Source organism: Diadema setosum, chromosome 1 (genome assembly GCF_964275005.1).
Source record: "Diadema setosum chromosome 1, eeDiaSeto1, whole genome shotgun sequence".
Taxonomy (NCBI): Eukaryota; Metazoa; Echinodermata; class Echinoidea; order Diadematoida; family Diadematidae; genus Diadema; species Diadema setosum.
The window spans coordinates 44133793-44155926 of record NC_092685.1 but is presented as its reverse complement, the minus strand read 5'-3'; the positions used below and the strand labels follow the sequence as shown (position 1 = coordinate 44155926).

General features: G+C 38.3%; 3 protein-coding genes across 3 annotated transcripts; all 3 read left to right on the top strand.

The window, feature by feature from the left end:
- The first annotated feature begins 677 nt into the window (after positions 1-677).
- On the top strand, positions 678-7259 carry LOC140230986 (aqualysin-1-like). Its single transcript, XM_072311135.1, has 7 exons — positions 678-719; positions 1533-1698; positions 2869-2975; positions 3682-3823; positions 5182-5366; positions 5734-5905; positions 7126-7259. Exons 1-7 carry the CDS (start codon positions 687-689, stop codon positions 7257-7259), a joined length of 939 nt encoding a protein of 312 aa, XP_072167236.1. The 5' UTR covers positions 678-686.
- Positions 7260-10963: 3704 nt separating this feature from the next.
- On the top strand, positions 10964-11332 carry LOC140230976 (late histone H2B.2.1). Its single transcript, XM_072311123.1, has one exon. The coding sequence runs from the start codon at positions 10964-10966 to the stop codon at positions 11330-11332; it is 369 nt and encodes a 122-aa protein (XP_072167224.1).
- A 3331-nt stretch (positions 11333-14663) lies between these two features.
- On the top strand, positions 14664-15038 carry LOC140230965 (late histone H2A.2.1). Its single transcript, XM_072311112.1, has one exon. The coding sequence runs from the start codon at positions 14664-14666 to the stop codon at positions 15036-15038; it is 375 nt and encodes a 124-aa protein (XP_072167213.1).
- The last annotated feature ends 7096 nt before the right edge of the window (positions 15039-22134 follow it).

Here is a 22134-nt window from a genome sequence, read left to right as displayed (position 1 = left end):
AGGTGAAATTAAGAAAAAAAAAATAATGGTCAAATAAATAATAATCTCATTTCTAAGAGAAATTGGATATTTCAACACTGATAATTCAGTCCATAATTCAGTCGCTTGGATATCATGCATTATAGGTGATTATTTCAATTTTAAGCAATCTCATATATCTATATACATGTAATTTGAGTTTATAATGTCTGTATAATTGTAAACACACACACACCCAAACACACACACGCACACACACACACACACACACACACACACACACACACATATATATATATATATATATATATATATATATATATATATATATATATATATATAGTATAATATACTTGTATATATAATACATAATAGTGGCTTCCCTCTTCATCTCTTCTCTTTCTAATCTCTTCTGCCAAGCAACGATCCGGTTAAGGACCACATGGTGTCACCGCAAACCTCTCTCCCTCATTTTATACTTCACCATACAAACCTTTAAACAACACATACATGATAGATGTCTATATACGCACGCACGCACACACATGTGTGTGTGAATGTGTAAGTATAATTATACTTTTTAAATCATTTTGCAGAAGGGTCACGATGTGGATGTATGGATGACTGTCTTTGAGTCCAAGTTTCAGACGCTGAATCTGCAAAAAGCGAAAGTGATTGACCAAATCCATGGCGATAACACTGTCCTGATGACGGAACTTGACAACAAAGCTCTTTCTGAAGTGAGAAATGTGACTGAAAGTCTTTTTTCAATCGGGCCTATCAATGCCTTTTCGTGATAACTGATACCTATATAACTCCGCAATAGTTTGTTCCTTTATATATTCCCTATGAGCAATTTAATGAGTCCAAAGATTAATCATTATTCTTTTAATTTATGAGAAAATAGAGAGTTCGCAACGAATTTAGGTGCAGGATACAGCATTCTCGATCACATAACGTCTCACTAACTTGCCTCTCTTTCACGTCACTTACCGTCTCGTCTTATTTACACTAGAAGCTCTGAAATCCGTTGCATAATAGATTATCTGAGATGTTAATGTCAAATAGAACTGTTTCAAATATGTCAGATGTCAAATACAACTGCTTCGATTCATAAAACCTGCGCTAAATCGGAAAGAAATCGAAATAAATGCCTTTTTGAGGTAGAGACAGGAACTTCAATCTTTTACCAAGTTATTTCTTGCCATTTCAAGAATAAGTTCTGAATTCAGCAATTGGTTATGAGGCTTTTGAAAATCTTTACAAATTATTTTGTAATCATTGTTGAGCAATACAGGACTCAAATGCTTATCATAAACTCGTAATTTACTTTATGGCAGACAGACAATTGGTAGTAGAAAAAAAGAATAGAGGAAAAATAATGAATACAGCATTAAATCAGATAATTATGTTTTCTGGGACTTGTCTGGTTGAGGAGTGTTTTGTAAAGGGAACTTTGCATAAAGGCTTTATTTATAGTGAGCTTGTTTGAACCAGGGAGGTGGTACCTCTCTATTTGAATTGTGTATTGATGATGGTATACGGTATCGTAGGTAAGAAACATGGAGGGCGTGGAGTACGTGGAGGAAGATGGTGTGGTTTCGCAGGAAGCTGTCCTCGTCACTGAGGATCGAACCTTCGAGAACGATGTCGCCAACTGGGGGCTGGATCGCATCGACCAGCGCAGCAACCGGCTCGATGGCAAATTCTTCATCAATGGTGAGATGGGTGCTGCATGTATCCAAGGGAAACACGACACTAAAACGCTGACAAAACAAAAGTTTCTTTAAAAAACAGCAATTGCAAATAGAAATAAACAGTAAGTGGGTAGAGGTGATAGGAACAACCTTTTTATAACATAGACAGAGTTATTAATAGCAAACAAAGAAAGTATGTGTGTGTGGAGAAGAATATAAAAAGAAAGAAACAAAATGCATAGAGGAAGATAGAGAGGTGTAACACTCAAAGCAAGAAAATTATTTGGAAAGATTTTATAAGATGCGGAGAAGCAGAAATTAAAATAGTTTACACACGCAGTTAATGTTGTATCTTGCTTACTAAATACTCAATTGGGACCAGATTTTGTACATGTATGGACCATGTTACCTAGATCATTTCATATACAACGACTTTTGACTCAGACGCCATCTTGGCTGTGCGAGATAGGGTCAAGAGTCATTGACTACTTTGTCCTCTATCGTGGTAATTACATGCCCTATCACTCCCATATTTTGCACACATTTAGCCCATGTCATATGGATCGTTTCATGAAATAACAACTTTCTAATCAGATGCCATCTTGGCTTTCTAAAGTAGGGTTAAGGATCAAACCAATTTCGTCTTATATCTTGTTGAATTCATGGCATATTGCTCCCATATTTTGCACAGATATAGACCTTGTCAAGAGGATCATTTCATCAAGATAATGGCTTTTTCCTCAGACGCCATCTTGTATGTGAAAATGAGGTTGAAAGATACAACATTTTCATTTTGTCTCTTTTATAGCATAATATGCCCTTTCCATTTTAAATCTGTAGGCATGACAGGTTTGACAGGTGCCTTTTCTGGATGAGAATCTCAAGATCACATGACCAATCGCCCCTAATAACAGATGAAACAGATCGGGTCATCTGTATTGATATCAGAACTCAAAGCATTTATTTCCGAATATATCGCATCACCTAATTTGTCAGTGTTGACAAATTCCGATTCTAGTTGTTGTTTGATTTTGTATTCTTTGAAGGTTTTCACGGTGGTATAACGTTCAGTGGTGGACGGTACCACCATGTATATTCTTTCTTAGATGTGAGTGGTGTTTGAAATATGGTATGAGTGAACCCTGTTGATTTCATCTCAACCGATTCGTGTTTGTCTTCCGCGCTTAAACAGGCAGTGGGAATGGAGTCCACGTTTACATTCTGGATTCTGGTTTGAGGCCAACTCACAAAGACATAGCGGGACGGGCGCATGTCGCCTATGATGCCTACGGTGGTTCAGTAAGTGCAACATTCTAGCTTCAATCTATAGATGTCTTTACAAGTGATCAAACGGATGTGTCTCATCCTTGGTATTGAAAAGAATTATCAGTTGAATCCTGTAAACAGATTGAAATTCAGACATCTAAGCAGGGATGTATTTTTGCATTGATATTATCTTGATGATTTCCACTTTCACAAATTTCCACATCAAGGATATAAATCTCAATTTACATACAGCATAAGACTACACAAAAATGTGCAAAAGTACGCAGTTATTGTGGTTTGAATTAGTGTTAAAAAACAACGGATTGGCATTAAAAAATTGATGTTCTTATTCCACGGTTGCTTTGGATGGCTAGCTATTTTCTTTATTACTTTACACGTCGATTGGCGTGGCCATTGTCTTGAGTAAGTTTTTGAATACTTGTTGAAATGTATTTCACGTTTATCAATTCATTTAGCTCATATCTCCCATTAGCTCATTAATAATTCGGCTAAAGAACAGCTGTGCAATGACGAGATGATGAATAGCATGAGTGTCAATTATTTGCATGTAATTATCTAAAATAGGCTATCCATGCACCGAAACGTTTCATAGAATATACATGTATATTTGATAGGTTTTTGTCATGAAACTTGAGATATCATAATATGTATCTTCTTTGTATTGATTTAATGATGTTTCGGAGATAAACACAAAGATTGTATGTTTATAATTCGACAGGGATTCGACATCGACGGTCACGGGACACACTGTGCCGGGATCGTGGCGGGAACGGAATACGGGGTCGCTAAGAAGGCCAACGTCTATGGCATCCGGATCATAAGGGGTCACCATAAGGGATCTGTGTCGGGAGTTATTAGAGGTACGTAACTTGGACCTCACCAGCATTATAGATGGTATCGATTTATATCACATGCCTAAAATGTCTTCTTCTTTTTTCAAATGTCCAAAGAAACTCGGTCTCGCGTGTGATCAGGGGAATGAGGTGTCGATTTTTTTTATTCAGTGAATGTTGTACCTCATATAAAATATGTCTTCCTGTGATGGGATCCATCGAACACACACAAAAAAAAAACCCAACATAAACTACATTGATGATTTCGATGATGATTGCGACGGTGACTGCGATAACAATGACAGCATAGACAACTTCTTGTAATTTGCCCAATTTTGATGATTAAACCGTTCTGTCTGTTGTCGTCCTCCCACCAAGAACTGCCAAAGCAACCTCAACTAAAGACCATTATGTTACTGGGAGTGTTTTTCTTTTCACAAAATACTGTATTTCAGAAATTCTGTTGTAAATATCTCGATTCTGACGCGATTCTGAATCGATTTTATGTCTAAACCCTGCTTACGCACAATCTTCGTTATATCTAAATTAATGATGAATGGGCCTATATCTCCGTCGAAATAATTGACAACCGAAAGAGAACGTCATAATTGATGAAGGACAAGGTTGTTGTTCTCAGGGAAAATATGATTTAGTGAAACGTTTTGTTGTTGTTGTTGTTGGGGGGGGGGGGGGTCAAACAATTAAGATATTATGCCGAGATGACATCAGCGACTCATCTACTCAGCATTGTTTGAGACCGATATCACTTTTTTTTTTAATGTGAACATGCAAACCTTTGACATTACATGAATTGCATGTCTATTGTCATGTTTTTAAGAAGCTTCAACCACTTTGTTTATATAGCAGACGGCGAGTTGTCTTAATATTTGGGAGTTCTTAAAATTTCCTGAAGAGTTTCATTTCTTTGTATGTGCAATTTTGGAGGTGCTGAACACGAATCCACCTGTTGCCATTTTTCTAAATGGTGTCTTCAGCCGTTGCCATGGCAACGAATTACTTTCTTTAAAAGAACATGTTTTCATTAAACATTATATAAAACATGCTGTAAACGCCAAAATATGCCAATTATAAGCACATCTTTTTAAATAAATTCAAAATCACAAATTTCCAGTGTCATGGTTACCTCCTAGCAATGACGGTCGTCGTGGTGACAACTATTCAAGCAAGAAAATACTGATGTTTTCATGAAAAAGCATGGAAACATGACAAGATTACCCGGCAGTTTATTGTACGAGCGTTTCAAAGTCAACCCGAACATGGAACGCCTTTTCACTTGAAGACGAAACACTTTGTAAAGAAACCCCCGTTTCGGCCTTGTACCGATGATCATCATGAATATCTTTTGCTTTGATTTTGATACCAAGGACTGAACTGGGTGAAACTGAACCGGAAGCGACCGTGCGTGGTGTCGATGTCGATAAGCGGCACAGCGTCGAAGACTCTGAACCGATCCGCTCGGGAACTTTTCAACAGCGGTTGCGTCTTGGTCGCCGCAGCCAGCAATAGCAACACGGACTCTTGCACCCGTTCACCGGCTCAAATGCCAGAGGTAAGCCCATCATGCGTGCACGCGTGCATTCAGTTCAATTCGCTCCTGTTATAAATATTGTTAGCAAATATGTGAAATGTATTGTAAATCACACGTACTTTGCTTGGAACATGATATTGTATCATATATAATACGAAGATTTAATTGCTTGTTGTTGTTGTTACTGAGAAAGAAAATATGATTTAAAGCATGCTGTCCAATGACTTTTACTTTTCAGTGTTATCACAGATAGTGATAATTGTGTGTTTCGGGCCACACGTAGTTTGGTCAAGGTTGAGTATATTATTGTACAGAGCAAATAGCGAATAAGTGAGAGACATGTTGGTGGCAATTTCAAACCAATCCTTTATAATTTGGATGGTCAAAGGTTATTACGGTAGCTGCCTCGGACCGGAACGACTTCCGGACTTCTTTTTCGGACTACGGCGACTGCGTCGACCTCTTCGCACCGGGATCTCATATACTCAGCTTGGACTACAAGAGTGATGACGCCACAATCCCACTAAGCGGTACATCTATGGCTACTCCGTTCGTATCAGGTGAAACTTCCATCCTCTTTCCATTCTCTATATTTCTTATCTTATTTACATTTTGTACTATCCTGTTGTGTAATAATGCTATTGCCCATATTTTTTTTTTTCTGTTTGTGTAGTACTTATCATTGCTTGTATATTTGGAATTTGAGTTTGAATTTATATTGTTCGAATGCAGAAATAAGCCAAATCAAACCAAACCACCCCTATAATACCCTTTCCCTGTTCTCAAGTCAATTGGGGTTTTGCCATCTTCCTTTCATGAACATTCATGAACATATAAACAAATATACCCATATTCAAATACACTGATGTTACTCTTATCAATACTGTACTTGCGGTTCGCAATGATTTTTTTTTCTCTTCAAAATGAGAAGCAACATTTTCATATAACGTAAAGGTATGCGTACCAAGATATAGAGTAAGCTTTTTCATAAGCCTATATGAATGATTGGACGCTCGCCATCAGTCATCGTTGCCGAGTGTTGATGAAAATCGAAAACTACAGTGCGTATAAAAAAAAGGTAATCCAACTTTGGAGGGCTACCATTTCTTAATTGTCAGCTATGGAGAGCACAATGTTGGTTGTGAGGAAAGAGGAACTCTTCCTCTTTCCATTGATACCTAATAATGTTGACAAATGTCATGCATGACTGAGCACAGGAATTTTAAAGACAACAATGACAAATTGCCCTTTTCCAAGTTTGAGTGTCACATGAAGGAACAATGAAACAACAAGGAAAAAAGGTTATTTGTTCCTCTCTTCTCACAACCAACATTGTGCTTTCCATAGCTGACAATTATTATCATTATCTTTTTTTTTATACGCACTGTATTGTGCTAATGCCGAGTCTTCATGCGTGCGTGTGTAGTATGTTACGCCTTTGTTATTTTATTTTCATTTTTTTTAGTGTGTGCAGCTGCTTTGGTGAAGCTGAAATTATTACCTTTTCGGGTGCAGTTGTTTCTATGTGAATATGATTTTAGTATGTCATTGGACGAAATTCGAATTAAGAATACGGGAAAAGTCTGTCGTGAGAGAGTGTTTGACTTCCAAAGCAAACTGTCGTAATCGTTTGTTTTTTTTTTTCTGCGACTACCATAATCGTTGTTTCGTAGTGTTTATCATTCTGTCTATCACACTTCTTTATTGGTTTACACGCCGGTCATAGAATTCTTACAATAACGAAGTATAAGTGCACCCTTTATTCTCCCCATCCATACAGGTGCGGCGGCCATATTATTGGAGAAAGGCTACCCCTACAATGAGGTTGCTCACCGGCTGCGCGAACTCTCGACCAAAGGAGTCATACAACACAAGGGATATCACACCCCAAACAGACTACTCTACCTTGACTAGCCATTACAACTTAACTCCATGTCGTGATTTCGCGAGTCATTTGGGAATATAGAAAATAAATAGAGTGCTTCCCTTTCTAGCACCGGCGAGAAATTAAGATATACCTCAATTCTCTATCAGTTTTCCAAAAGTATTGTCACATGAATTGAAACAAGTTCATCCCCAAATGTCTGGAAGGCATTTCCCAACCATTGACATTCATGTGAAACATAAATGTTTGCCCATTTTCATTATATGAAGTACGATGAAGAAAAATAAACTTTGATAATGACTATAATCACATAATAGAGCAAACGGCATCGTATCGTAAGGATAATTCCTTAAAAAACAATAAATAAACACCCCCTCACTAACTTAAATTGCAGACGATTACTGCTCCTGGGTCTCTAAAGATAATAATGATTCAAAGTCTCTGTGCTCAGTGAAGTTTAATTTTTCTGTCTCTGTTCTTTCACCCTCTATCCTTTTCTTTTCTGTATTTTCTTTATACGCTCTATCCTCCGGTCTTTCCTCACTCTTCTTTTCATTCATCTTCCCATGCCCGGCACCTCCTTTTCCCTTTTTGTTATACATTATAAAATAGTTGAAATCCACTAAATAAAGCGATTGTCCTAATAACGAATCAATGCATTGTCTTAAAAGTTTCTCCTCGAGAGTGAGCTCGGAGTTCATGTTGATATAATAACAGTTACAGATATTATCTGTAACTGTGACGTTCTGCTGTATATCTTGTCCCAGAACTGCTGGGCCAGCAATTGCAGTAAAGACAGCAGACGATTGATATAATGAAACCTGTTTATAATTAAGACCATGAAATGGAGATATACGTCACCCTTAGCACTATTAATGTCATATGCATTTCCATGACATTCGCTCCTGTGACGATTGCTCCCATGAAATATCTGCACGCTAAGCCAAACATGGATTCTACCAACAAACATAAACTTAACTCTAATCCTCACATCAAACTACTGAGTAAACCTAAAACCCTATGGCACTCCTTATACCCCGTCACACTAGAGGCAGAATGAGCCGGAATGCCGTTGGAATGAAAATTCTTCCTGCCTTCGCATATTCGAAGTGCATTCTAAAAATTCTGACGACATTCTGAGTGCGTTCCGAACATTCGGGCCCATTCTTGTGGCCAGCCCGAATGTTTTAAGCATGCTTAAAACATTCGAGCAGCATTCGAAGTGGAGAAATATCGATTTTTATTCGAAGGGTATTCTAACTGGACTCTGATTGCATTCTAAATATTCCTACGGCATTCTAAATATTCTGACGGCATTCTAAGAGCATTTGAAACAATCTGATCTCATTTGAGGGAGAATCGGAACGGTGTTGTACCTCAAATTCTGCCAAAATATCTCAAATGCTCAAATGCTCATACAATTACCCCAGTTAAATACTGGTTAGTGAAAAGGTTAGAGTAAAGATTACGATTAGGGTCAGCTTTATTAGGGTTAGAGTTTGGGTTAGGGTTAGGATTAGGTTCAGGATTAGGAGTAGGGTTAGGGTCACGGGAAAGGTCTGGGGTAATTGCCCAGGGGGTAACTAGCCTAGACACTCTCTTTCAAGAAGGTCTTGCTGGAGGACAGCAATCTGTAGCAAAGCAATATGGTCCAAGGATGATCGGGTTGAGACTGGTGAAAATCACCATTTTATACGCTATCGGAGACCATTCCGGCGGCATTCTTGACACACACGGGACATTCGCGTTACATTCTAAGTACATTCTAAGTGCATTCCAAATTTTCGGGCTGCATTCTGTTTCAATTCTTGAACATTCAAAGTATATTTGGTAGCCATTCCTGGAACGTTCTGACCGCAATTCGAAATGAGTTTGTACTGCATGCGAGACGCTTTCCGACCATCAGACTTCGGGCAGCAATCGAACCGCGCTCGTGCGGCATTCGAAGTGCTTCCTAAAGATTCTGATCCCATTTTAACAGAATTCTGAGTATTCCTACAGCATTCCAAGTACATTCGAGCAGCATTCGAAAGCTAATTCATTCGGAATGTGCAAGAATGATTCGAGAAGGATTCGAAGTCCATTCCAAGTATTCGATGAGCATTCCCTACCAAACAGTTCGAATTTGAATTTTTCTCCCGAATATGGCACGAATTTGGAAAATCTTTAATTCCGGCTGGTTCTGCTTGATTCGTGCTGATTCCGAATAAGTGTGACGGGGGTATGGAATATCTGCACGCTAAGCCAAACATGGATTCTACCAACAAACATAAACTTAACTCTAATCCTCACATCAAACTACTGAGTAAACCTAAAACCCTATGGCAACCCTTACCCATTTGCCACAGAAGCAAATGTCGTGTCACCGTCGTCGTACGTATCGGTCATCGAACTTACTAAGTGCACGAATGCTTTGAGAGATTTGTTTCTTCTTGCGTGATATTCGTGATATAGGTTTCTACTGAATTCCCCAAAAACGTAGTTAGGTATGATAAGCGCTGTAACGTATTGATGGCGGAATATCGATGTCTGTGTAAGAAATGTAACAATTCAAACATTATAAAGGTACGTGTGTCTGTGTTTAAGCTGAAGTTTGTGTGTGGTTATGTGTGGTAAGTTACCAATTTACAAATACGTGAGTACCTTCTCTCCGAAACCCCCATTCATCGAAGTAGCTGTCTTGTCACAGAGAGTCAACGAACAACGGGGTAATACCAGGGAGGTGAGAGAAAAACAGGGATGTACACCTTTCTGACGCGACATACGTTATTATTTCGTACAGAGCACTTCCTAAAAGCGTTTTTTACATAACTGTCCTTTTGATTTTACATTCCTGCTATTAGAATCTGCACTGTCAAGTTTGAATCTGCACTGTCAAGGGGATGGCTAGCAACTGATCAGTGGGAATGCTGGGGATGATTGTTCCAATCCTTGTGGGATTCATTTAAGAGTACATTATATATCTATTGTTGTGTGAAAATTGTTTGCTCCAGGGGTCTCATATTCAAGTCATGTGCAGTTTAATAGTTCCAGGTTAGCATGCCTGTACAGTGACGAGGCGATTGTTAACGGACCGTTAAAGATGCAACGGGCCGTTAACAATCGCTCCGTCACTGTACAGGCATGCTAACCTGGAAACATTAAACTGCACATTACTTGAATATGAGACCATTCTGAAGCAAATAATTTTCACACAACAATAGATGTATAATGTACTCTTAAATGAATCCCACAAGGATTGGAACAATCATCCCCCAGCATTCCCACTGATTCCCACTGATCAGTTACTAGCCACCCCCTTTAAAGCGACGAATTGGCATTTTGAGTACGTTTGATTATCTTACCAGCCGATATCCAACACTTACTCTTGAAGATATGGGCTTATATACTGTGTTTGCATGACGCCATTGCTGCCAACAGTTTTGCTATCTACCCTTTGCCGCCAAGCTGTTTGAAATTTCACAGACGTTTCATTGCAAGGTCGCCCGCCACAGAAAAGAAATGCAGTGTTCCCCTTGAATGAGCAGTAAAGCCCCAACTGGTCAGCTCACAAGGCAGTCAACAAGCTTCTTGTTCTTCGGATCCCTCATTTGCGTATATCGATCCAATATCCGTGGCGGATTATCCTTCATTTGCATACTTGGTACCGCTGCGCCCGTCGAGTTCTTATAAATAACGCTCACATCCCGTTGCAACCATCAGTTGATTCAATCGACAGACTATACCTATCATCATGCCTGCCAAGACTAGCGGAAAGGGAGCAAAGAAGGCCGGTAAGGCCAAGGCTCGCCCATCTGGGGCCAGCAAGAGGCGCAGGAGGCGAAAGGAGAGCTACGGCATCTACATCTACAAGGTGCTGAAGCAGGTCCACCCCGACACTGGCATCTCCTCCAAGGCCATGTCCATCATGAACAGCTTCGTCAACGATGTCTTCGAGCGCATCGCCGGTGAGGCTTCCCGCCTGGCCCACTACAACAAGAAGTCGACCATCAGCAGCCGTGAGGTCCAGACCGCCGTCCGCCTCCTCCTCCCCGGTGAGCTGGCCAAGCACGCCGTGTCTGAGGGCACCAAGGCCGTCACCAAGTACACCACCTCCAAGTAAATTGGTTCATCCAAATTTACTTTACAACGGCTCTTTTTAGAGCCACCATATATTCAAGAAAGAATCGAAGCTACTCTCCTCTCATAATCTGAAAAAAATATGTTGTTCCTTAAACGTAGTGGAATATAAAATAAGGGTATTATCCAACATTCCAGTGGCGTCATACCGCAGGACCCTATCGTAATACAGACCTAATCTAAAAAGACACATACATTGTAATCTGAGTTCGGCTTTTTTAAACCACATGAAACATTCTTATTTCATTAACATTAATGAACAACATGATATGAATGATACACCTGTAGCAGAGTGTGGTATTTAAACAGTACATCTGTCTGTATTTCAGCCTGCGATGACAAGACGATTATAGACTTGTTGCGTTCCTCTCACACGTCCATCAATACACACACTTTTTCTTTTTTTTTTGGGCGGGGGGGGGGGGGGGTCGTCTATTTCGTCGTGACAACTCCAAACACACATACAAAACAAAGAATGCACTTTGTATCTGCCCAGCACATGAAAATACGTCTGAGAACGAAATTATTATATATCTTTTTTTTTCTTCTAAAGGGGACATAAACTTGATTTCCCATCAAGAGAATGAAACCGAAAACATGTGAATGAAGAACTTTGGTGAATGCAAGAATGCCAGTAAAGAGCTCGTCAATGAAAGTTGAGGAAAATCGGAAATCCCTTCAAAAGTTATGCATCTTTAAGTTCCGGTGTACTGGAAGACTGCGGTATAACAATTCGAAATTTTAATGTAAGACAACGATAACAAGAAAGAGAATTCAACATATCGGATATTTGCATTTGTTTTTCTCATGGAAAAGCATAAAGATTATCTCATTCCGAATGATGGGGAAATTACATTTTACCCTCAATGCACATGTGAGTAAAAAGTGAAAGGAATTAGTACTTTTCAAGAAAATATGATTTTTTTTTCTGTTTTAAATTCTCTTTATATTATCCGACTGTGACCTCAAGAAATATATACGTGTCTTCTTATCTCAGCGATGACGGTACCGAAGCTTTAAAGATTCCGATTTATTTCAAACTTTACTGATGTGTTCTACTCATGTTTCTGCATTCACTCAATCCAATTATATATATATATATATATATATATATATATATATATATATATATATATATATATATATATATATATATACATATACATATATATATATATATATATATATATATATATATATATATATATATATATATATATATACAGTCTAGGTTCAAACATGATGAGAATTCACGTATTGGCTCCAATATAACAAAGAATCAAGAAATAAACTGGTAATGCGTTTTTTTTCTGCCAATAAAGAGTAAGGCCACCGAAAATTTGAGTCGAATAAACTCACTCTTTATTGGCAAAAGAAAAAAATGCATTACCAGATTATTTCTTGATTCTTCGTTATATTTATAATTATTTTGGACCGTAACAGAAAATAGTGTTGCTGTTTTTTAATCTGAATCCCCCCAAATGACATTTACTAGGTTATTCCCCCTGAGACTGGAAATAGTGCTATCATATCAAAATAAAAGTTTACAAAATCCCGTATTCATTTTTGACCGTGTGTATTTTCAAAACATGACAATCACCTTTTCTATGCTGTAACACGCACTTATCTATTCATAAATTAGAAAGAAAAAATTAAAAACATCTCGTTCAACTCTGCCATGACTATGACCATAATTTCGCACAATTTGATTGTCTTTATCAACTTTATACTGATGCATGATATATTCAGATTAGTCTACAGTATAACACTGGTTGATCAGGAGAATGGGACGATCGACTGTCATAAAATGAAAATATACATTGCATCACAAACAGCAACTTTAGACGTCTTCATGTTGATTGAAAAGTAGTTGCTGATTGAGTACTCTCATCTATGGCTTTGCAAAAGGTTCACGGTATGTCAGAGAATGATGAGCGACTTTTCGCGAGTAATTTTTACGAGTCCTAATCTGTTCGACTCATGTAGCTAATCTACTGTTGGACTATTTTACATCACATTACAAGCCACAATAATGACATACTACAAATGTGTATTGAAGTATTTTGACAGCAGTGGATGCCGGCTTAAAACTGAATGAGGTAAACCAAGGCTAATTCTAACATTCCAGTGTAGTTCTTTCGGGAACCCCTATAAAGGCGCAATGCCATAGTCTACATTGAAAGGTGAGTCATTTTAGCAGTCAGTGAATAGGGAGTAGAGTTGCGGGGGGGGGGGGCGCACAGAGTATCAGGTAATAGAGTAAAGGCATTAAAGTTGGAGTGTGATAAAATCAGGGACGCCAGAAGAGCTAGAGAATAAGAGAATGAAAAATCTATATAGAAGGTAATAAATAATTCGTCGCTGCAGGAGTATAGTTGGTACCTTATACATGTACATGTATTATCACTTTTCTAATTGCTGCTACTATTGTGGCCATATTTAAGACGACATTTTTATTGTGTCATAATTGACAAGGAAAGTCACATTGTAGGTGTCAATTACTTGGAACAACATTGGTAAACCATCTGCAACAATATGTTATGATAATACTGTCGGGATTAAAATCATCAAACACATCTTTTACTACAAGAGCGTGACAAATATAGCATTAAAGAACAAAAAAAAAACAAAACAAACAAACAAACATATACCAATGGATACGCAATTACTCACGTAAAAAGTAGTCACATAAATATTCGGAAATAGATATTTCGACAATAAAAGTCCGCTATTTCCTGAGTAATGGAAAACATATGTTTATTGCAATAATGAATGAAACTATTCTGAGTGCTAAAAACAGTTGCGTGGAAATATCTATGTACGTTACGGGTTACAATTCTTTGATTGAAAAGTAGACAGAGAGCTAGAAAAAAAAAGAAAGAGGGGAAGAGAAGAAGATAGAGAGAGAGAGAGGAGAGAGAGAGAGAGAGGGAGAGAGAGAGAGGGAGAGAGGGAGAGAGGGAGGGAGAGAGAATCAAGTGAGAAAAAGGCGGGCGGAGTTGACAGCGCTAACGCTTATCGTCACCTTTAGTTGTACCAGGCGACAATAATGATTACGTAATATTCCTGCGTCACCGTAAATCAAACGTCTGAACCCGAAGTAAATGAGAATTGGCGGCATATGCAAATGCTGTGTTGAACGGCTATCAGAAAGAATAAAGACGGCAGGCAGGCTACACTCTCATTGGTTCGTTGAGACTATTGATTGACCCAAGGAACACTTGGATCTGCCGGCAAGGTATATAAGGCTCGTCGCAGGCGGTTTTGGGTTATGTTCGTATTTGTGTCGACACTACTACAAACAACAAATCATCATGTCTGGACGTGGCAAAGGAGGTAAGGCTAAGGCCAAGGCTAAGAGCCGTTCATCCCGTGCAGGACTTCAGTTCCCCGTCGGCCGTGTGCACCGCTTCTTGAAGAAGGGCAACTACGGCAGCCGTGTTGGCGCTGGTGCCCCCGTGTACCTCGCCGCCGTGCTCGAGTACCTGACCGCCGAGATCCTCGAGCTCGCTGGCAACGCCGCCCGCGACAACAAGAAGAGCAGAATCATCCCCCGTCACCTGCAGCTGGCCGTCCGCAACGACGAGGAGCTGAACAAGCTGCTCGGAGGAGTGACCATCGCTCAGGGTGGTGTTCTCCCCAACATCCAGGCTGTGCTTCTGCCCAAGAAGACCGGCAAGTCCGCATAAGATGTGACGCCAGTCACACGACTGTGTCACGCCCAACTTGTGACCAGCACAAAACGGCTCTTTTTAGAGCCACCACTTTATCAAGAAAGAAATATAAAGTTTGCTCCTTTACAGTTTACTTACACGTAGAGTAGGTGGTTGCAGGAAGCCAATACCAACAAAGTAGAAGTAGAAATGAGACTGAAATATCAGTCTGTATTTTTCATCGGGGATATGTTCCACAGAGAATGCAAAGTAAAACAAAATATTACTAAACTCCTCGTCCCCTCGTTTCTTTCGAGAAAGAAACAAGATCTGCCTTAAAAGCAAGAGATAATTAAGCAGAGGGGTAAAGGTGTTAAACGTGTGTTTTCTTCAATTTGTCTCCCTCTACAAGCCCATCGTGCACGTCACTGCCGGCAACTAGGGACAGCCTGGTGGTAGTGTCAGTGCCCGGAAAGCAATAGAAATTCTAGATGACATGTTTGGGTCCCGTGGTTCTTTTTTTCCCTGACATATGTTTATTAAAATTATAGTTCAGCAGTTGCAATCTTACAAATTTCATTTGTAGAGGGAGACAAATTGAAGAGATACTGGGTATGTTAGAAAGTGATCTCAGCAATGCTGGCACCTTGGCCACACGATTTTGCGAGAGGAAATACCAAATTACCATGCATGTTGAAGGAATTTGTGAACTTATCAAGAGTTACCAACATCAAGTTGCTTGTAACACCTATTGGCTCTAACAACGCAAACATTACTATATTTGGCAGAATAATTCCTTACTCCCATGCCGTCATAATGTAAACACAAACTTATGGCATATCTTTCATAATACAAAGTGACCACTTGATGTGGATTCAACATTATATCACTTTTTGTAATATGCAGACCAGTAACCAAATGTCAATGACACCTACATTGTATTTTCCAGTTATAGTTGCCTGTTGGTATCAAATTCAGCCTTACATTAACAATCCATTGCCATGTCAAAGGGGCAACTAAGTAATAGTATTTCACATAGCAGATAATATTCCAATGAAAAATGACATTTTAATTCAATTAAAGAAATGGATCTAAAATGGAAGAAAATGTACCAATTTTCCCCAACACAAACATGCAAACTTACACATGTATACATAATCCACACATTCACAAGTGCCGTACTTTGACCCAGTGGTTTGCTAGAAAGTACGAATCCCATGGACACACACCACTGAAGCCACTGGCAGAAAGGTATTTATGCAAATAACGAAGCACACACATACGTCCTTCTAGTGGAATGGTTCCCTTTATTGCACAGGTTTCCTTTCCTCTCTTCTTGTACACATCACTTCAGTTATAGACAGTGGATTAAGAGTCTGATCTTTTCATTGGTTCTGTAACAACACTGTAACTCCACCACTCAACTACACTAAGAGACACTACTTGATTCCCTTTTGCATTCAAAAGATTATTATCATTTTCTTTTTTATAGAAACAATGCACAAGCAAGTCCCAAAGGAATACAAAACAATGTAACATAATGAAATGAGTATACATATAATGAAAATAATTTTTTTTGCTTAAAAACATCACACACTCTCTATAAGTTAGCTCTGAAAAGTACATAATTCAAAATATCTCATCTTCCTGTAGGACCAGAAGTGTAGTAGGTATACCTCTAAAAATACAACAAAATGAAGTCAGCCGGAAATGCCAGTGTCTTAATGCAAAACCCACATGACAAAAGTTTTATCTATGTACCGTACCTTGCTAGACCTTGTGCACAATTTCATTATTAGCACCCGTGTCTCTATCCTTATTTCCCTATGGATTATTTTGATCACATTGCAATCTATCATTTCTTAAGTATTTGACTGATGAGTAATGTTTGTTCAACACTGACTGAGCATGTTCATGAAGAAAGAACCAGCCCTCACCCGTAAATGCCAGGGCTTGAATTTTAATGCTGAGCAACAAAGTAATAATCATAACAAAACCCCACAACAAATCAGAAATTTACAAATTTGGTCATGATTCTTGTCAAGGTCACTTTTTAAAAAATTCTTGAAGACTATTATAAGCATCTGCAGCAATGTACTCTAGAAATGCAACTTACTGACTTGGTTTTGAAACAACAGGAAGTTGTGGACACAAACATAAAGAATGTACGATAGTTTTCAGGAGAAGCTAAGTGCATTCATACCTGCAGAAAATGGGTCAGGACATTAATAATAAGCTCAATCGCATAGCACGCTCAAATAGTAATTAACTAAAAAAAAAAAAAATGTGCTAGTAACATGGAAGATGTGTTTAATAGGTATAACATGAATTATCAAGAAGTCTGATTCATCACACTAAAAAGAAAGAAGTTACCCGTTTTAGAAAGTCAAAGGGAGTAAGACGTTACACTGGGGCTCAGATCTTATTGTTAAATACATGTACCAATGTACCAGGAAGAGTAATTTTCATTTGATAAGTTTGACCTGTGCTACAAATGCTGTAAACAAAGAATAAAAGTAATTTCTTTATACCATCATAATATGTTCTCAAATGCATTAAGACATAAACTATTCTGACTGAACATTGCTATTTGTTTTTATTGTGTTTTTATTTATTTTTTTTTAAATGATGAGACTTTACTTACGCTACAACATCAGTAGCTGATCTGTTTGGTTTTAAGATTATGCTGAACATGACAACAACAAAAAAAAGGAAAAGAAATGAATAAAACAGTGCTCCATACAGCAGAAGGGCAAAATTCATGCTGCCATTAAAATTTAGCAAACACATGCAGTGCACTGACAAACATGTCATGTAGTTGATCAAAACATAATATATGCAAAACACATAATATATGCAAAACACTGCAGATCTCAAGAAATACTTCAACCTGTTTCCTTCCAGGGTCACTTGACTTCGGAAACTGATTCTTGAATCACATCTAAGAATGTTGTGAGAACAGCATTGAAAGTGACACATATGACAAAAATTGACAAATGACTTTCTTTCTCTTTTTAATAAGGAATTGATTTCTGAATTGATGTATGCCACTTTTATATTCCTGACATTATATTGCAATTCATATGGGAGATTTTGTTGTTGTTGTTGATGATGCCATGTAATGATACAAAAAACACTCTTTTGTGAGTGTAACATTAGTGTGTTTACTAGACACAAATGTCATAACAAAAAATACCATGTTATCATGATTGTGCTGCCAGCAAATACCATACTCAATGATAAGTTGGAGAACTATACAATATTTTAGACCCATTGACTGCCTCAACATATTTTTTCTTCCAAACTGTAGTAAGATAACATTCAACAGCAGTACAGTAAATGCACACTTTTGTGGGGCTTGAAAAAAAAAAATCCATTTGACATTTACACGACCCCCATCAATTTCAACTCAGTTAAGTCTGACTGATGACTGGTATATTCATGAAGATTGAAAAACCTCATCTCATCCCACCGTCTACCAATTCTTGTTCCAGTATCACCCGTGAGATATGTCCTTTGGTACATCAACATCACTTACTGTTACACTCTGTGCTATACTATCTGACTTGCTTGTATACCTGATAACTACGCGAGATGTTCGCTGCACACAAAACATTACGTTCACCACATATACTTTCTTCTACTCCTTTTTATCTCTTGGCCTCGCCTGGTCTCCAGTAACATTCTCTTCGACACATTGCCAAGGTAAAAATTCATCCCTGAATCACACACAATGCAACACAGTGCACTACAGTACTATCTTCACAGTCCCAGCTAGCTAGCTCTTATACCGTCTCTTTTATTTGGCAAGCACAATTATTATCCAACTGGCAAGATAACAACAGCCTTTTTGTTGTTTTTTCCTCTCTTATCATACACAACACAAAGTCCCGACCTGAACCCCCTGTCCGGTTGGCCCCTACTAAGGGGTGTTGGACAGTATACAAGAAGAAGAACACTGTCTCCTTCCGACTTGCATTTGCAAATTCCGGACAACTGCTCACATTATACACACTACCATCCAAATGCTTAAAGCTCATATAGCACCATTAAACGTTCGTGTTGCCGAGGACAACATGCTTGAGCATACAGTTTCCATGACAATCAGAAATAATACTTCTCAACTTAATTTCATTCAAAGATATATCATTTCATGTGAGCGCATTCCATTGATGCATTTTCACCTTTTGTTTTTGTTCCAATCACCTAGATCCCATTCTATTATTACACATTGCAGAAATTAATCAGTCAATCTGCATCAGTGATTATTAGTCACATTTTACAGCTCTAACAATGGTATCTGATACAGTATGGTAGCTGCTCATGTATTGAGAGGCCATCTACTGTAAAAGTGGAGATTTTCGTGGTGTTGAAATTTTCACGCATTTCGCGCAACGAGAAGCTAGCGTGAAAATAAAAGCACATGAATATTTTTTCGTGCCATATGTTCCATACTTGATGTCTTGATTCCACGGAATTAAAAACACACGAAAGTTTTCTGACACCGCCAAGCACGAAAAATTAGTAACGCGAAAATATCCACTTTTACAGTACTTCAAAACACATGATGCATGACACATTTGCATATCAAAGACTGCTGAATAGGTCCCAGCTGGTCACTAGGGGGCAGTGCACATAAATTGAAGTAATGGCAGAAACTGAAATCATCATCACTGAGTGAGTAGACAAAGCATTTTTATTAACCTCTAGGAGCCTACAAGGCAGAGGTTGATGGCAACAATTGCTTTGACACCTTACATACACATACACACACGTACACACACATACACACACACACACACCATTCCAAATAAAACAAGCAAAAACAAAAACAACACACAGAAATTTACATAAAGTATACAACCACAAACACACACACATACACTACATTGTATGTCCATTCTCTTTTGGGCAATCACCATTCAAACTGCGAGGAATATGTATCAATTTTAACACTAACCATTGATCAAAATGTTTAGCCCATTAGATAATCATGTGTAATTTCATAACAATGAGTTTAGTCTGACACCCAACTCCAGAATTAGAAAAAAAAAAAGTAAAGCAAACAAGCACATGGCACTGCATTCAGAAAAAAATGACAGGAATATTACCTTGCTGTGTTTCATACTTTCACAATCAATGCATGTGGGAAAGGTTTCTCTGATGGAGCTAACAAAGTCTGCCATGCCATGCATTAAACCCTCTAGGCCTTCACATCAGTGGACCATTTCATATGCACTTTACATACACACAATTCTTTGCAGAAATGGCCATGGTTGATACATGTCATCTTGTGGTTCTCAAAAGTAACACTACGGTTGTTGTTGTTGTTGTTGTTGTTGTTGTTGTTGTTGTTGTTGTTGTTGTTGTTGTTGTTGTTGTTGTTGTTGTTGTTGTTGTTGTTGTTGTTGTTGTTGTTGTTGTTGTTGTTGTTGTTGTTGTTGTTGTTGTTGTTGTTGTTGTTGTTGTTGTTGTTGTTGTTGTTGTTGTTGTTGTTGTTGTTGTTGTTGTTGTTGTTGTTGTTGACGACGACTACATGGACAATGATAGGATATCTTCCTTCTTTTGAAGAATGTCCACATATTTCGCCAATGAAAATTTCACTTAAAGTTCCACTGGTAAGTGGAGACATATAATCACAGCCAACACTTATCTCTCCCTAAACATATTTCTCAGGGCTCAAACTAGCACAGAATGACATATGGTAACCTCTTTGTTACTTAATGATGTGCAGGTGATATAGAAGGCAACTGTTATGGATGAACTGATTCTATGACTGCATACTTTCTGACCCTCTGTATAAACATACGGGGCCATCTTACTGAATCAGCTCATTTTGTCTCCCCCAAGCATACACGCAGTGTACTCCCTGACTTGGGAACAGAGAATTTGGTATTAAATGCCTACAATTCAATTGACTTCAAGATTTATGACAAGTTGAGAAGTAGAAATATTGTGTCTTTAACTAGCACCATGGAAACCTGTGTCATTCCTTATACAGATCCATTGATGACGCAGCTACTGTCACAATCTATGATCATCTACTGACGCAACAATTATTACAGTAAGATCCACACCTTGGAGTGCTCACATTGATGGAATCTGACTCAATACAGCTGGTTTTAAGTGCACCAATACCCTGGAAATCAAATTTGTGTACAGCTAGAACACACACACACACACACACACACACACACACACACACATACAAAAGAGCCCAGCAATAATTCACCTGTAATAGCCTCTGAAAGTATACATATTTCAATTATTCAGATCATTTCTCTATAACACTTTGGCACTTGCCCTACGTAAGCGCTTGTACCGATGTGTGCGTGTTCTAGCTATACAAGTACGTTTTTATGAATGATATCGAAATTCCATGTCAATCAGTTAGCTGATTGTGTGAACGCATTGCATATCACTATTGTTCAAGACGAATTTGGAAATAACACAATTGTTCGGTGATCGATTTGTCTATTTCAAGTCATTTTTATTTTTGTATACGCTTTAAAATTCACATTTATACCCCAATAAATAAAAATAGAAGAAACAAAAAAATATTTTGCAGAGGGCATGTCTCAAGTATATTCTACAAATACAGCAAACATAATACTCAGGGTATTGGTACACTTTAAAGTAGACATTGATCTCTGTTTAAAAACAAAGACACAAAAAAAGGAAACGTGCACACACGCACACAGGACTTACAGTGTAACAGGCTGCATGATACTATTCTTCTTCTACACCTCTTGAGGGCAGTCTACTATTTAGTAAACTTTCTCCTCACCCATGGGTGAACAGGAAGATTACTTAGGCCGACATTCTGTGACACACTGGCACATCATGGCAAGAATTCACACAGGTAGTTTACATCAAGTCCACAGATTATAGACATTTCACCTGCATATATGTGTGTTACACATTGCACATGCTGACACATGCATTTGCAAGGTATGTCTGTTGTGCACTCATTTTAATCCATTCAATCATTGGACTTTCTTTCAACCATGCATTCAACTTAAACTTCCTGTGTGAATTGGGTCTTCCTGTTACTGCAATCTACAGAATGCATGCAATTATAATGGAAAACACCATAGAATTATCACAGAGAAGAGCAACAAAAGCCAATCTG